This window comes from Falco rusticolus, chromosome 10 (genome assembly GCF_015220075.1).
Source record: "Falco rusticolus isolate bFalRus1 chromosome 10, bFalRus1.pri, whole genome shotgun sequence".
Classification (NCBI taxonomy): domain Eukaryota; kingdom Metazoa; phylum Chordata; class Aves; order Falconiformes; family Falconidae; genus Falco; species Falco rusticolus.
Genome location: NC_051196.1, coordinates 14359952 through 14376955, shown reverse-complemented (window position 1 = coordinate 14376955; position 17004 = coordinate 14359952). Strand labels below are relative to the sequence as shown.

Genomic DNA, 17004 nt, shown 5'->3' with positions numbered 1-17004 from the left:
ATCTCAGAATCATGTGCCTGCATTTTATATCAGGCAGGCAGAAGTCTTTTTAGAGGCAAACATGTAGGTTAACTTACTGATCTGGAGTCAATATAAAAATCATGTCGTGTAGAGAATTCTTATAGAATAAATGAGAATGTTTTTGTGGGAGCTAATTAGAGGGAAGTATAGGAAAGATTTGATGTTAAGTGCTTACAACAGTTTTAATATTTATATTCAAATTCTGAGTCTGAGTATCTCATTATGTTCACTCTGACATCGCACACATCATGTCACAGGGCCCAAAGCCAAGCAGGGTGATATCCACAGAGGCCACTGTTGAACAGGAGTTACCAAAAGCAGTCTTGCCTTTCTTAGAAGGTCATTGCAATCATGCTGTGTAAGACAGATGTAATGATTCCAGCATGAAATGCTTGATGGAATTAGCTTTCACTGAAGCTAATAGTATTTTGCTGCTGAACAGTAGGGAAGACTGGTATTGGAACAAGAGGTGATTAATTTTACCAATGTAAATGTTTGTCTATGTAAAGCCTGAGAAAATAACACCAGTTCACATACATACAACTGTCTGAATTCAAGCCAGGTTTTACAACTTTAGATAGAATCAAATGGCAGACAACAGATTTATTTATGTCATACATATGAATAACCGTTAATGATTCTAACTTAAAGTGAAGGATAAACAAATGTCACAAATTTTGGAGGCTGGCCTGATAAAAGCAGAGGACTATACAAACAAAAGCAAAGCATCCAGGAGGTAAACAGACACATGCACATACATGCAAAATTCATAATTAGATTGATAAAAATTAACACAATATAATGGAAGGACACACTTTGAGTGCTTGCCTCTGGTATTTCTTCACTGGCTCCTAGCAGTGCTGTTATGGCCTTGCAGTTACTAATAATTAGTTCCATAAATTCCTAAAATGCATTGCACTACCAATGTAGGCAGCTCTGATAGCTTCTATCTTCAAGTTCTCCTTAGAGAGATCTCTTTCTATTTTCAGCTGAGGCCAAGGTTCACATGTAAGGAGGAATTTTGCTTATGTCCTGCTTTGCCATTATCAGGAAAGATGGTCTATGTGCTAAGGAAGATGAAAGCTGAATATTGATTTTTTTCTTAATTTCGAGCAGCAGAGTGATACTCTCACCTAACATAGGTGAATGTGTCTCCAGTTGTCAGTCTGCTATCCAGCATGCTGGGTACAATGTTAGGAATCAGGTTCCAGTTTTGATGGGAAGTGTGCTGATTTATGACTGTAGGAGTGGCAACATTGCACATACGCACTCAATTATTTAATCTTTTCAATACTTTGAAATAAATACTGGGTTTACTCCTTTGCAGTATGACTGCCGTTGTTTCTGGTGTGTGTGTGCACGTACATTACTCACATATTTATTTGAATAAACTGTCATTGCAACATTCGCAACCATATAACTCTTAGTCCAGTGAGACAACTCCATTGACATGATCCACAGTCTCCACACACTGAATGAAGTATTTTAACAGTCATAGTAACAAGCATTTATCCCATGTGAGTAGTTATTTTCTCTGCACTTTGTTTGTTCTATGCCTTTACAGCTGTCTTTTTCATGTTCTTTCTTTCTATTTAGACATGTCTCGTAATTGCAAACAGATACACTATGCAATTATTTGCACTATACTGCCATAATTTTACTCTTTAGCTGGACAAAACTGGACCATGCTTTTTAGGATATCTATATACATGGCAGACATAATTCCTTTCCTTTCATTTTAAGATAAGTATTTCTTCTGTCTAACCTGTACCAAAACCTTTTACATCATTTCTACAGATCTAGCCTGCATTGCAAACAACAGATCAGTTTGACAGAACAACGCTTGTCTTCATTTCTTCCCTTCAATAGTAACTTTAACTCTGTCATCGTAGTCAAAGGTTAAATGTAGTCCATGTCACTCAGATTTTGTTCTCCCCACCAAACATCAACCTCTGAGTAATCCAAGTAAATATAATTCTGTTTGTCATATTCACTGAAGAAGGTACAAATGTAGAGTGGGGAAAATAATGCCCCGAGTCATTTATCAGATAGAATTTATATTTGGACAGAGTAGTTTCACCCCAAGGTAGTTAAATTTGGGAATTCTTTTGTATCGATGCTAAAGTATCATTGCAATCCTAGCCAAATTTTGCTCTGTTACAATGTTTCCATTCTTGACCAAACTTACACAAGGCAGAACTTTATCTGAGTGCAATTTGTCTGTATTATTTCTAAGAAAGGAAGTGTAATATCTTTCCAGGAAAACCATAGGCTGATCATTTAGTTACAAAGTAGAAGAGCAGATATTCTGCTGCTGGACCCTGCTTGTTGTGTATTAGTGTATCTTGTGATTTTCCCTTTCCTTTCCAAAACATTGTTTGCACAGTAATGCCTGTAAGATAACAGCTGCCAGGTCATCTGGGGGAAAATGAAAGCGTATAGATAACAGGTGAGAATATAATCTGAAGCAAACATTATGACGAGGAGTGGGATGGTGTCATGTCAGTCATAGGAATGCCGTCGGATGGGCACCCTGCGTTGTCTTCTTCAGCCTTGTCTGCTGTGCTGGTTTTGTCATCTGATGTACATGCAAAACTTGGGTCATATGGTCCAAGTGAGTTGTCCAAGTGGAGAACTGAAAGGATAGTGTAATTATTATTTTTTATCTATTGCTTAAGAGATTCTTATCCCCATACACTGGGTACCTCACAGTTTAGTTCAGCAGTCCCTTGCAGCTGAGCCTGGTTAACCTCTTCCTTACGTGGAGGGAGCAAAAGGTGAAGGGCATGATTCATGACCTTCTGAAGAGAGCATGCGTCCTCCCAGCAATGCCCGTTCAGCACTTCATGGGTGGTTGGCTTCCAAAGCTAGCTCATAGTCTGACGTTCTGGCAGCTTTCAGCTCTTGCATTTAAGCCAGAAAAGGCGTATTGCCAGAGTTTTATTTTGATTTGATTTTATATGAGAAAAAAAAGTGTGTTTAGCCTCTCAGTGTTTGTTTAAACATTTAAAAATAAAGTCCAGGAACATGATATAAATGTTTGGAGACTGTGAGATTACGCTTTAATACAAGTTTATACATATTCATGGAGAAGACAAAAGCAATCCTCTTTTTAAACCTCTTTAAAATATTTTAACTCCTAAAAACAGATACAACTTCATCCCTCATTTTGTAATTGAAGCTGGATGAGTAAGTAGTTTAGCCTTTTTCGGTTAATCAAAGTTTCCAAAAGCTTTTGAGATACAGTTTTGAACTCACCCAGAATTCTTTGAACAGGTTCACTGATACTAGATGTGATATTTCCTGATATTTCAGAGGTTACAAAAATAACTTGCAAGGAGGAGACAGGGAGTTAAGAGGAATATTGGTTAAGCTAAAATTTTAAAATAATAAAGTACTGTCAGTTGAAACCTAGCTTGACTGAAGTCAATGATACAATTACTAATAACTCTATAAAACCAGACTATTTAAGCAGTTCTGTGCAGAAATAAAAAATGTTCTTATGCAAAACACTTGTGCTATTCCTTACCTGGGTCATTCCTTGTATCATCGTAAAGACGTCTGTGGGAAAATGATTCAGACCTTTTCTTACCATATATAAAATACCCAATCAGACCAATTAATATTGATACCAAAATGGCTCCTGCAGTGACACCAACTATTATTCTTTCTGTGTAGTTTTTGTCTAGTAGAGAAAGAAAGAAAGAGACAATTGAATGAAAATAATAAGTCTGTAAGTCCAGATACTTCACTCTTGATTTGGAGCAGTCGAGGGCTTTGTGGAGTGGGACTTTCCACCAAGGATCTGAAACACTGTGCAGACTATGACTAAACCAGCCTCTCTGCATAAACTTTCTGCCATTGTAAAAGAAAAGAGACATCTCCATCCTTGACTTTCAAGGGAATAAAGGAGGTTTTAAAAAGAAAGGCTACATGAGTTTTTAGTCAAATGAAAAGGTTCCAGGTTTAATTACAAAATCAACCACTATCCTTTTGTTTAAAGAAATAAACAGCAATCACTCTTTGAATGCAATTATTTGTATTTAAGCCAGCAGTTAAAATTGCAGCCTCTGAATTTCAAGTGATTGTTAGAGTACCAATTTTTGAGTATGCAAGGTAAGAAATCCAGTAATGCTTTCTGCACTTACTCAGTTAGGAGAATAACTGCATTCCTCCAAGATTTTCCTCTGATTTTGTAAGACTTTTCTTCAAAGTATTCTGTTTTTCTTGGAACTAAACTTGCCTCTCCCACCCTGCTTCCTTTTCAGTCACATTATCTAAAAATTGGGTACGTTGTAATTATTAGAACTATGATAAGAAACATCAGAGTCTGGTGCTCCTTTAGTTCTTAGTACAAACTGTACTCTACTGGATGTGATGGATAAGCCTTTCAGTCCTGTGTTAACAGCTTGAAAGCTAATTAATGCAAAAAATTACTGTGTCTTCTAATCTTTCCTTTTGTTTTCCTGAAGACCTGATTCAGAGCAGCAGGATAGAAAAGTGCCGTGACGGTTTTATGTTCCATTGTTTTCCCACGCATCCTCAGCTTGATAATTAAATGTACAATGATTAATTCCTTTGGAAGTATTTATAAGAAGTCATCTTCGGTCACAAAAGTTTCTGAACTTAAATAAGTTAATGTGTTACATGTTTAAATGTTTTTTCTACACAACTCCAGTGTGAATGGACAGTACCTGTCATTAGGTTCCCCCACTCTTGGAAGTGTTAAACAAGTAAAGAGTAGATAATTATATTTTTTTTAATTTTTTTTGGGGGGTGGGGGCTGAGTGTTAGTTTTATTCTGTACTCGGTCACCTATTAATTCACACATCCTATCAAGCCTCCTGTTCAATGAAGAAAACATTTTTTTATTATTTAATTCAAATTATTTTATTAAACCAGTTGGACTTTAGTTAGGTATTTACCTGCATTGGCATCTTTTGAATTAGATGATGCAGTAGAAGGGTTGCTGAAATTATGATTCAACTCTGTTGTCTGCTGAATGGGGTTTAAGTTTGGCATAGGACTGTCCTGCATCACTGTGGGTGATGTCAGAGTGATACTGGTGGGGAACAACGTCGTGAGGTTGAGTGAAGAGTTCTCACTGGGGAGCGCCACAGCTGAAGAGGTACTATAGGTGACTCTGGAGTTACTTGGTGTCACTGTGGAAGCAGAAGTAGCTACAGCACTTCGGGTCGCTCCAGAAGAGTCAGTCATTTTTGTAAACATCGCTAAAGATGTTGGACTTCTGTTGAAGTTTGTGGTGGAGTTAGTTATTCCATCTTTTGATACCGTAATGACATTTGAAGATAAAGTGGTGCCATCAGTGGAGTTCAGGGGTGTGCTGTTTTGCCAGCTGCTCATCTCTGTTCTTACTACATTTTCTTTGGTAGTGGTAGTTACTGGTGCAGCATGACTGACAGTAGAAGGATTTGTGGTAGTAGTCATAGGCAGAATAAAAAATCTCTGTGAAGTCGGTTGCACTGTAGACTGACTGTAATCTGTAACTGAGCTGTTGCCATTACTTGTTTTGTTTACTTTTATGCTCTCAGAATTGCTTTTATTCCATTGCAGCCTTACAAGCAGAAAAATGAAAATCATTCCACAGGAGGGTTTCATAGTGTTGACTTCAAAGTCTGGTTTGTAATATACAGAACCTGTAAGAAATTTGCTTTTGTCTATGATTTTATTTTGCAAAACAAAGCTACTCAGTTAAGACCCAAATAAGCTGGTAGCAAAAGTCAGTGTTATACTACAGAAATCTCACTAGTTTACCATGTGTTGATGATGAAAACTTTATGTACCAGGGTGTTAATAACCTCAGGGGTGACCTAAAACAATATTGATGATCAGCAAGAGCTTTTTGCAGAAGAAAAATTCCCTGGTTCTGTACGCAGGCTTCATACTCAGAGAGGAATAATTCAAAACCACTTTGCTATAGAATGAGGTAATGATATGTATTTTGATGGCACGCTTAAGCTAATGTTTTCTGGGCAGGCAGCAACTCCAAGACCATTCTGAAGAGTTATGCTCCCTTATGAAGAAATATAATTATTACAATTAGACCAGAAGGTTGATGGGTAATGTTTTGTGACCCTGAGCAGTGAGCATCATATGAATGCTGCCAGGAGCAAATAAGACAACTAAATCATGGATGATGCTGAATTTGTGTGGAAACTTCCTTTCCTATAGGAAACTGGAAGCTGTATTGTATGTATTCATTTTTCCAACGTTAGATTGAGAAGGATGAGAAAAACTCATCTTGAAGTCAAATGATAGTAACAGCTACGCTGTTCAGTATTATCTGTGGAGTTTTGGCAAGGGTTGTGGGTTTTTTCTACATGAGACAGGTTTAGATCATGCAACTTTTAACTCCCCCATATAACCTCTCATGTGACAGACAGCACGATAAAAAGTACACTGTTACATTTTCAGTTGCTTTAATTAATGCAGTTACGTTAATTAATTAGGTGTCCATGTATGTGGGTACTTTACCATCTAAGAAAGGAGATATACACCTGGAGAAAGTAATTATTTCTTCCATGTTCAGCCTCCCCTCCTACTGCCTTACGCTTTTTCCTATGGGTGTTTTGTTGGGAGGAAGGAGATAAGGGCTGGTTATGTTCTTTTGTTTGGTTGGGGTTTCGGTTTTTCATTTAATTGTGCATTTTCCTCAGGTTAGCTTCTTTGTATGTAACACTGTCAGAGCAATGGAAAGCACTCACAGATGTTGTAGCAATGTTGTATGGGTAGACTATAATTAAATATCCTGTCAAGGTATCTCATTTTGGCCTCGTTCTTATTTCTTTTGTGGTTGGAAGGTGGTACCATTACTTGAAACACATGTGTATTTATAAAACACCATTTAATCTGCTTTTTAACATACATTCCATTTCTCCACACTGCTTATTTCCCAAGTTAAGGTTCGTTATATTGCGGGAAGGACCTATGCTTGGAACATTTTTCTAACTTATTCAGCAAAAAATAAGAGAGAACTGCTTGAGTGTCAGTTAAACTCAAGTGAACCACTTTGACCCCAAACAAGCCAGCCAAAGAAAACCGCTTTGGAGTTCAGTTATCAGCTCCAATTACGTTTACAATTTGAATGATAGGCCTTCAGATGACTATGAAATGCTGTGCAATCTGAATATTAGGTTTTGATTTGTTAGTACTAATAACGGCAAAACAGTGAAGTAGAAACCTGTTGTATTTTACAGTTTTCAAGAACATGCTTTCATTTTAACAGTATTACTGTTTTCATTCAATGGCATGGTCTTTCCTTCTTTTATTAATACTCATATCGGTGAACAAAGTTGGTTTGGTCATATCGCTCATTATCCCTTCACTGTAACTAAACTACACAGGGAAATTATGCTCAATACATTTTAACTGTAATTTTAATTCATGGAGCAGTGTGAAAAGTTTTCACTATCCTTGCTGAAGAAATTCTTTCTAGTTTTCTCTGATCAGTTTATTTGTGTAATCTTCATGGGGGACCATAGAGGAGAAACATCCTTGCTTTGAAAGTTGTGTGCTGTACTTCTCAGGCTGTGATGAACTGCTTCCTGGAAATCCCTTTGTCTGTAATAATTAACTCTTTTTTTTCTAGTGCAGCATTTATGTTCATACAGTTTAGAAAAACGCTGAAGTTCTTCAGAGATACTCATTGCTTTTGGAGCTTAATATGTAAATAGTGCTATTGCAGCACAACAGCAGTGCTATAGATTAGCCAAACATGCAGAAGAGCCCAAACATTAAATTAGTTGGTCAAGTAATTGTTTAAGGAGGCTATAAACAGGTTATTAACAAAAAAAAAAGGTCTTGCTTTTTTATTCACTGATGTTCACGTTACTCAGTACTAGCTCAGTGCAAACTGCTGCAGTAGGCGTAGCCACAAGTGAGTAGAAATGGCATCATTATGGGATTAGGCTGCAGTTCATTTACCTAGATTAGCTCTACCTGTTTTTAACACGAAAAATGAGGTTTTGACATAGGGTGGTTACACCACCGTGTTTTTTCAGTGGAATTTGGACGCTGCATTTGTTTCTGTGCTGCTAGAGTCAAATTTCATCTGAGATCTATGACAGGTGGGTAGGGGAAAAAAAGCCAGCTCCAAAAAGGGGAAGCCTAAAATGCCTCCTTTGGTGTATGGCTTTATGAAGAGATACAGTGGCTCTTATTTGAGGAATTCACCAAGACGTGAATGCAGTTTCCCATAAAAAAGGCCCTCTGATGTGAACCTCATGGGCATACTCGGTATGCGCTGGTTGTGTCTATGCTAGAAAATGTGTAGTCCAGTTGCAAGAGATCTGTAGAGGTGCTGAGGACTTGATACCCACTCTTCTATGTTTGTGGAGGGGTTTACCCTGAACCTGCCACAATCTCTTCCCTTTGACTGAGCACCCCCCAAGAGCTGGCTGTGTTAGGCTACTCCTGGAGCATATCGCGTAGCTTATGCAGAGAAGTACCCAGTAGTGTAAGCCAAAGGGCAACACATGGAGATGATCAGGAGACATTAAAATCACCCTCCTGATGTGGATTAAACTGCTAGTGTTGGTACAGCCACACTGAGGAGGCTGTCATCCTCTATCATACAGACTTCTCAATTTTAATTGAAGCAAATCTAAAAAAGGCTACAAAAATCCTTGTCGTTCTGTTATTAATAAAGATTAAAGTTCCTTTACAGCAGAAAGTATTCAATATGAAGCAACTAGTGTACATAGGTGTACATCTGCACACCTACAGTCTGGGTGAAGCCCTGGTCCCATTCACATCAGCCTCCCCTGGGTCTATGGACTTGGCCGTGAAGATTGCATGGATATTGCATCTGGCTTTGTGTTTGCCTTAACTGCTCAGATTTGTGCTCAATATTTCTGCAACACAGAAAAAAATGTCCTATTAAATTATGATATGGCAATTTTCATATAAATATATATCCAGTGGTATATTAAGTAATTAAAAACACATTTGTGGCATGATAAAGTATTTGCAACATGTATTTCCTGAACACAATCCCACCTGCCAGAGAGAGGTGTAACGTCTGCAAAACCTCTGCAATTGTCAAGAAAATAAGCATTTCCACGTCGTCTTATGGGTGCATAATACAGTCCTCAGAACTATAAATTCAAAGGATATTCTTTTGCATGTAAATAAATAAAACCTTGTACTGTTTCCTTCCCTTACAGCAGTGATTAGAAAGTACTTTATGTAGTAAACGGTGACATGATGAGCAAATTGTTAATGGCACTTCTGTGTTTCTTGTGACCTGGAATAACGTTCATATTTGCAGAGCTGTCACAAAAAGCTTACTATGCTTTTTGAAGCCTCATAAAGTAGATTGGTTTTGCTTTTACATCAGTGATCCAAAAATAGATGGAACAAATATAAAGTGAGATATAGAAATTTATCTTTTAGAATTCAGATAGAAAGAGTAGCAAATGGTGGTCCTAGAAACATGTTGGATTTTTGCTTCTTTGGCTCTTTGGTCTAAAATTTGGCTTGCTCTCTAAGGAAGATACTTCAAATTTAATGAGCAATAAATATTAAATTTTCAAGCTCAAATGTATTTTAATTTTTGGACTGAGAAAACAATTTGTAAGTTTTCAGTGAATTATAAAGAGGAATATAAATAGTATTCCATAAGTAATGTATTTTTTCCCCTCTGTTACTAGCTAGCAAACTGACAAGTTTAAGTGCAATGGCTGAGCTTCCCAAGTCTGTATTTCCAGTTCATTGTCGGTGTAACTCACCCCAGCAGAAGCAGTAACAATGTAGCAATACCTTTTCTTACAGAAATTTTGTGTAAAATAGCATAAACAGAATACTTCCCTTCACCACCCCCACCCCCCAGCATTTAAAATGGGCTCTGAACTGAGGAAGAGAAAATTTGTACTTGCTTGACAAGAAGCATAAACATCCCCTTAAAGAGAAGTATGAATTTTAGTGTAAACACCCGCTAAAGAGAAGTATGAATTTTAGTGAAATACTTTCATTGTTTATGGTTGCTACTTCTCTGCCTTAGTGTTTGAATCACTAAATGGGTGGTTTTCAATTATTTTGTCAGAATACACTCTTAAGCAGAATTTGTCTACAACAGCACCACTTGCTTTCCCAAATGCTGTATAAAAGAACACTGTGATTATTAACCAGATCCACTAATAAGCATTAAAAAAATCCCCTCAAACTTACCTTTGAGCTCTACAAAATATGCAAGAACCTGCTGAAATACTGCTATGGCCCAGAGTGCAATTAGTCTGGTGGGAAGGGACAATAAATGTGGCAGTGTGACACGGGGCAGGAACGCGCTGTACCGGCAGGGCGAGGTGGGGCAGCCCTTGGCTGCGTGCAGCCGCGCGTCTGAGAACACGCCTGACCGACCTCACCGCTGTCATAACCGAGCTCTGTCATTACAGAGTCCACAGAAATTGCAGTGTTTATGGTAAAGTGGCAGTGCTCGTTGCTTAATCTTTCGAAAGTCTTTGAACCGGTATTTCAGAAGGGTGGCTGTTTTCTGTAAACTAGAGGAACTATTGTTCCATGTACCGTGCAAGTATTAATTTAACAAAAGATAGCTGCTTTTTATCACAGAGCTTCCTACGGTACACTTTGTGAGATGAAAACTGGAAAAGCCTGTCTCCTACAAAATAAAGCAGCCAAACGGGTTCTGTTAAGAAAAACATGCTGCTAGAAATGGGTCGGATCCTATCTCCAAGTTCACAGTTGCAGTAATTTAAGACAACAATCTAAATCTAAATTTCCTGAATTGATGAGCTGTCAATAGTTTTTACTTTAGAATACATAACCAGCTAGGGCTCTGAATGTTACAGTTCTTACTCCTCACTTTAGGTTTTGTGTGAACAATACCGGGTTAAGGTAAGAATAAGGAAGTCAAACTTGTTATGTATAACTTAATACGCTGATCTAATCAACCCGTCATTTTTTTTTTTTCTTTAAGTATATATATTCTAGGCTGGTATGTAGTGAAGAGCAACTCAGAAATGTTTCAGCATTGTGTGACTGTTTGAGTGGAATGCCATGATGTTCTTATCTGTTTCCACTTCAAATTGTTAAGTCATCAAGTGCAAATACTATTTCATAACTTATCCTTGAGATAAGTGTTGAGAATACAGCACATACAGGAGGTTTTTATATGGGAATGACTAGCGGTTTGTTCTTGAAAATACTGCAGTGGACAAGTGGAGGGTTTTCTGTGAAATGGATCAAGTTCTACCCTTTCTAATATCCCTTTTGGGGAAGTAAATTATTTCTGTGGCATGAGGCGGGCTGGTCTGAGAGAGGAGGGAGGACAGAGTGATACCGTGGGTTTGGTTTTCTTTGGAATGTATTGTGTGCCACAGTGTGTATCAACAATCTTCCAACTCACATGTGTTGCTCTGCCTGGGTGTACATGCATCTAACAGATTGACCATGCGATCTGAAAACAAATTTGTGTCAAGATTTGGATGCTACGCAGCATTAACCAAATGACAAGTGATATACTGGGATCGGCAGTATACTTTGCACCATCATGCTGTCATTAAGGTGCTACGAAACCTGTCTGATAGTGTTTTTTTTTTAAAGAAAGGTTATTGGAATATAAAGGTTATTGGGATAGATATATATTATTTGAAAATAGCAAGACCTTATACAGGCTGCAGTTCTACTCAGATTGGCAAGGTGCATGCGCTTGTCCCCTTTTAATTTGTTAGCAGTTTCATTCATCCATCAGGAAAAGTAAAAACTGTGTACCTGAGTGAGTGAACACCTCGTGGAAGATGCTCTCTTTGTGACTTGGGTCTTGGCTCGGTGCCGTGCTGCACTATGGAGGCTCCTGGGGCAGGAGAGGAGACCGAGCTGTCAGTCAGCTATAGCCTGTGTTTAATTAAGCTGCAGTTTCCATTCTGAGGAGTGTTTTTATTGCATAAAAACATTTGCTGGAAACAAGCCCTGACTTTTACAGTCACCAACCAGCCCTGCCGGCCAGCTCCCAGCCCCCTGCCCCAGGCCCGCAGCTGCGGGGGGTGGCTGTGACCCACGAGCCAGGTTGGACCTGGTACCATTGGCCTCGGCCCGTGGGCCCATCCTGCCCAGCCCCCCCTGCAGAGCCCCCCGCAGGCCAAGCTCCCCGGCCGGGTGTCACCTGCAGGCTGACGGTTTGGCTATGTTGGTCAACACCCAGCTGGGCATGAGCCGGCACCATGCTTGTGTGGCCAAGGTGGCCAGCAGCCTCCTGGCTGGTAGCCGAACCAGCGTGGCCAGCAGGGCTGGGGCAGTGCCCGTCCCCCTGCGCTGGGCACTGGGGCGGCCGCCCCTCGAGCCCTGGGCTCAGCTCTGGGCCCCTCGTGGCAGAGGAACACAGAGGGGCTGGAGCGTGTCCAGAGCCGGGCAGGGGCTGGGGAAGGGGCTGGGGCACAAGGCTGGGGGGGGACGGCGGGGGGAGCTGGGGGGGTCCAGCCCTGAGAGGAGGGGGCTCGGGGGGACCCGATGGCTCCCTACAGCTGCCTGGCAGGGGCTGCAGCGAGGGGCACGGCACTCACTTCTCCCAAGTAACAGGCGATAGTGTAAGAAAAAAACAGCCTCAAGTTGCGCCGGGGAGGTTTAGATGGGATTTTAGGAACAATGTCTTCACCAAAAGGGTGGTCAAGCACTGCCACAGGCTGCCCAGGGAGGGGGCTGAGTCACCATCCCCGGAGGTGTTTAAAAGACATGTGGATGTGGCACTTGGGGACAGGATTTAGTGGTGGGCTTGGCAGTGTCAGGTTAGTGGTTGGCATCAATGATTTTAAAGGTCTTTCCCAACCCAAATGATTCTATGAGTCTGTGATTTTAGTTCTTCATTCATGCAAGTACTGGCAGCATAAGGGCAGTAAATGTAACTTAAATAAGAACGGAAAGGAACTTTTGGAAGTTTTGGCCAGAACTGCAGTCTTGCAGAGCACTGAATAACAGATCCCTAAATGAGTGGGTCTGTGCCAAAATGCTGGACAAAAGCTGGATGTACACCATATATTATGGAATTTAAAATGCAGAATGGCAATTAGATATATATAAAATGGGAATCAGTGTGCCCGGGGAAGAGCAAGGGAGGCACCAGATAAAGTTTTCTGTAGCAAAGCAGAGGCTGGTATGTGACTCTCTCTAAAGTGTAAATTATCCAGAATTCTTAAATGGCAGGATTAGGCAGAAAGAAATTCTGCCAGGCTCAAAGCAATGTTAAAACATGAATATTCTCATCTTGATGTTCAAATGGTTGGATTAGTCATCTATTGTACATCTTGGTTTTCTGCAGAAGTAATTGATAAAAGTCAAAGCTTAGCATTTTCAGAGCTGGGAGATGAGGGTGAGAGATGAATCAGCCAGGAGCGCCTAGCAACTAGGGCTGGTGGGGCTTGAGCGCATGGAGAGCAACCAGAGACAGGTGGCATTAGTGGTGTGAGAGAGTAAAATAAAGGCAAGCCAGGAAGGATCCTGCCTTTCTGCAGAACTGGACCAATACTTGAATTTCAAAATTCTGATGGGTTTTTTTGGGGTGTTTTTTTATAGTCATTTAGACTAGAAGTTTACACCGCAGAGAAGTTTTATGGATTATTTTTTCCCCACATGCTTTGTATTTATATCCTTCTAGTTTTTAATGCTATTTTCTCAGTAGCCTTTTAGCACAGCAAAATTATGATGAATGCTGTTCAACTGTGGTAAAGAGTATTGCAGCGTTTTTTAAGGGCCCAGGTGGGTCTGGAAAAAGTGCTTTAGTTGGGAGGTATAGTTAATGATTAGGCCTCACCTGCTTCACCTAGATGGATGATTTTCCTGATCATTCCAGTATCAAATGCTTTGTGTACATAAGTAACATAAAAGACATAATTTATTAGTATTCATATTATAGTAAACTATTATTCATGCTATATCAGAGCCTGAAAACTCTTAACTTAGAGATGGATCTTAATTTAAAGAGTAAGCAAGTTATCCCAAATCTTAGAGGACAGACAGAATGAAATATATTGCATTATAAGATTAGTGTATGTTCAATTGAGGACACCATTTGTCCACAGTCTAGTATTACTTCTAGGCCACGACTGCCTCATTTTATTACCACAGCTTCGGTGGATATTTACACAGGCTAAAATATTTCCTTGCCCAAAGGAGCTGCGTGTACTTCGATAGCCCACCCTTCCTCGTTCTTTTCTGCAGTAATGGCACTGGGGGGAAAAAGCCACTAATTCAGTTGTTCGGTTTCACTTTCTCCAAGTCGGGTATTTTAATTCAGGGGGATTTAAAATTCAGAATTTTATTCCTGATAACTGAGACGCTTCCTTAATTTCTGTTACCTTTGAGTGTTCCAATTTTAACAGTGTTTATCCTGAAGTTACTTATAGTTTTCAGATTCCATGGGGAAGACAGCCAGAAAGTGGCTGGTGACAGCTGTCATGCTACATGTTGCTGATTTCCTTGAGATCTGCATGGCCTGTTCTCTGTATTTTCCATAATAAAAATGCAATTGATGATTTCCACAGCTACAGTCTTTCTAGAGTTTTGGAAGAGGCGTAGAGCTGTGTTAACCTATGACTGGGACCTCATAGACTGGGAAGATGAAGAGGTAAGACCAAATGGAAGTAAACCTGTAAATCTTGCTATCAGCATGATTTAAGTGTAAATATCAATGCATATTTTACACCAGTAATCTGAATTTGTCATTCAGATATTTGTATTTATAACACTAGTTGCCGAGTAAGGAAGTATATTTGAGACTATGCAAGGATACTTTACCTTCTGTATCTAGCATTATAATTAAAAATGTAATTCAACATTTATTAAAAGTATCCATTGAAAAAACAAGTGGAAATACTGCCAATACAGAGGACAGGAGCTATGACTGATGTCAGCACAGATACCTTTCAATGCTGTGGTTTCTTGTACTGGAAATTCCTAATCCTGCCTCAAAACAGGACCAAGACAAGCAAAGGGACAGAGACTGGATTCTCTGTCCTTCTGAGAGACATAACTTATCCTTTTACATCTACTATCAGCATCAGCAATAATAAAATGATGTTATTACTTCATAAATCACTACTGAACATAGAGCTGTAATTTAAGTATATTGGTGATTTAACTGCAGTCTAAGTCTATAGAGACTTTACCATTACTTGTTTTATAGCTTTCCATAGGTGGGTAGATACAAGCTCGTGGCTTTTAGTAAATGGTTTCATATCACAAAAAGCACCATAATAACTGGCATTTATTTATAGCTTTCTCATCAATTTGTGCAGATAAACTAGTTTTAAAGTCAGTATTATGACCTGTGACCATTTTAATATCCTCGCTTAGTGAGGAAGGCTGTTATGGTTTATGTTCGTTGTAGGTCTTTGGCACTATTTCTAAGGATTTTCAAAAGAGCAAATTTATTTGGATATTTGAGTTGGAGCATTATAAAAAAGAGTTTGTATCAATATAAATTTTTTACTTTATAGCACATATATGTCTGATTTTTGATACTGTAGTGAAGCAAGTTGTACAACAAATGGAATCTACTCTGTCGTTCCAGGAAGAGCTGCGCCCGCAGTTTGAAGCTAAATATTCCCAAGTGGAAAGAGTAAATCCCATCACAGGAAAACCTGAACCTTTTCAGCCTTTCCCTGATAAGCTCAGTCGACTGATGGTGTCTGTCTCAGGAATATTCTTCATGGTAATGTTTAATAGTATTGACATTATTTTAGCCTTTAATCTTACTCTGATGTAAACAGTAACGCAAGTCATGAGTGCATTCATAAAAATTAGTGGATTTACATAAAATAAGCAAAACTGATTGTGTCAGTCATACTGTTAGGTTTTGGATCTCTTTCTTTTAAAAGATGTGATATAGTTGTATTGTAAAGGAATGTTTTAATTCATCAATCTAATATTTTCATTCTGTTAAAGTCTGCTCACCAAAACAAATGGCAATCTTTAAAACACTTGTTAGTTTTATTAATTCAGTGGAAATTATTTCAGGTTTGGTTTATTTTGTTCTAATATCTCTATTCATAAATACTTACCTGTAGATTTCACTGGTCCTTACTGCAGTGTTTGCAGTTGTGGTGTATCGTCTGGTAGCCATGGAACAGTTTGCTTCTTTCAAGTGGTATTTCATCAAGAAGTATTGGCAGTTTGCAACATCTGGCACTGGAGTCTGTATCAATTTTATGATCATCATGTCACTCAATGTTGTAAGTCTTCTGTTCTTTTAAAGGAGGGATTAATTTAAAACAGTACTTAGACAAGGTGACTGAGTTTACTGTATATCGGATATATACATATTCTTGCTTATCCATCTAGCAGTGCCTGAGGCTAGTATTTGAGGGGTTTTTCCTCTTCTAATGCTGTGTTTGTCAATGTTTTTCTCTTTTGCCTGCTTGATTTGTCACTACATATCTTTACTTACGTCACCAAGTCACAGTGGTACAGGCTACTGCCTTCTGCACCTGATTTTTTTTTGTTTACATTACCTTTTACAATACATTACAATACATCTCTAAATGGAAGTAAATAATTTTTTTGGCTGAGAATTTCCTTTCTGTTATTTTCAATTGAGAAGTTTGAATTCTTCCCTTTCTTCTTTAAAATGCAGCTGTGATACCAGTGTTGCACAGTCCTAGAATCGCTATGATGCATAATTTTGTTTTAAGTTTTTCCTGTCATGTAACAGCACAGGTTTAATCAGTTACTGTGGTAACACAGTGTACATTGCTATAAACTCCATTTCTTCAACTGCAATATAATTTATCATTTTTTCTACTCCCATGCAGGTGCAAAAAGGTAAAAAGGAATAATAGCGCAGCGAACAATGGCTTTTAATTCTGTTAGGAAGATTGTGCACTCGCTGCAATAAGAAAGCATTCTTCAGAACTGTCTTTTATTTATTTCTGTTATTATATGTGATAATTCTAAGTCATAAAAGTACATTCAAGTGAACAAGCACACCACAGCTACTGAAAATAACTTGCTATTAAT

The 17004-nt window shown here is 38.9% G+C and overlaps 1 protein-coding gene across 1 annotated transcript in view; it reads left to right on the top strand.

Annotated features, from left to right (window-relative positions):
* Positions 1–17004, top strand: part of ANO3 (anoctamin 3) — a 138141-nt gene that overhangs the window by 102665 nt on the left and 18472 nt on the right. Inside the window, exons 15-17 of the mRNA XM_037403195.1 lie at positions 14532–14614; positions 15560–15700; positions 16056–16220. Of these exons, the coding sequence (XP_037259092.1) occupies positions 14532–14614; positions 15560–15700; positions 16056–16220 (389 nt within the window). The remainder of the gene's footprint in view (positions 1–14531; positions 14615–15559; positions 15701–16055; positions 16221–17004) is intronic.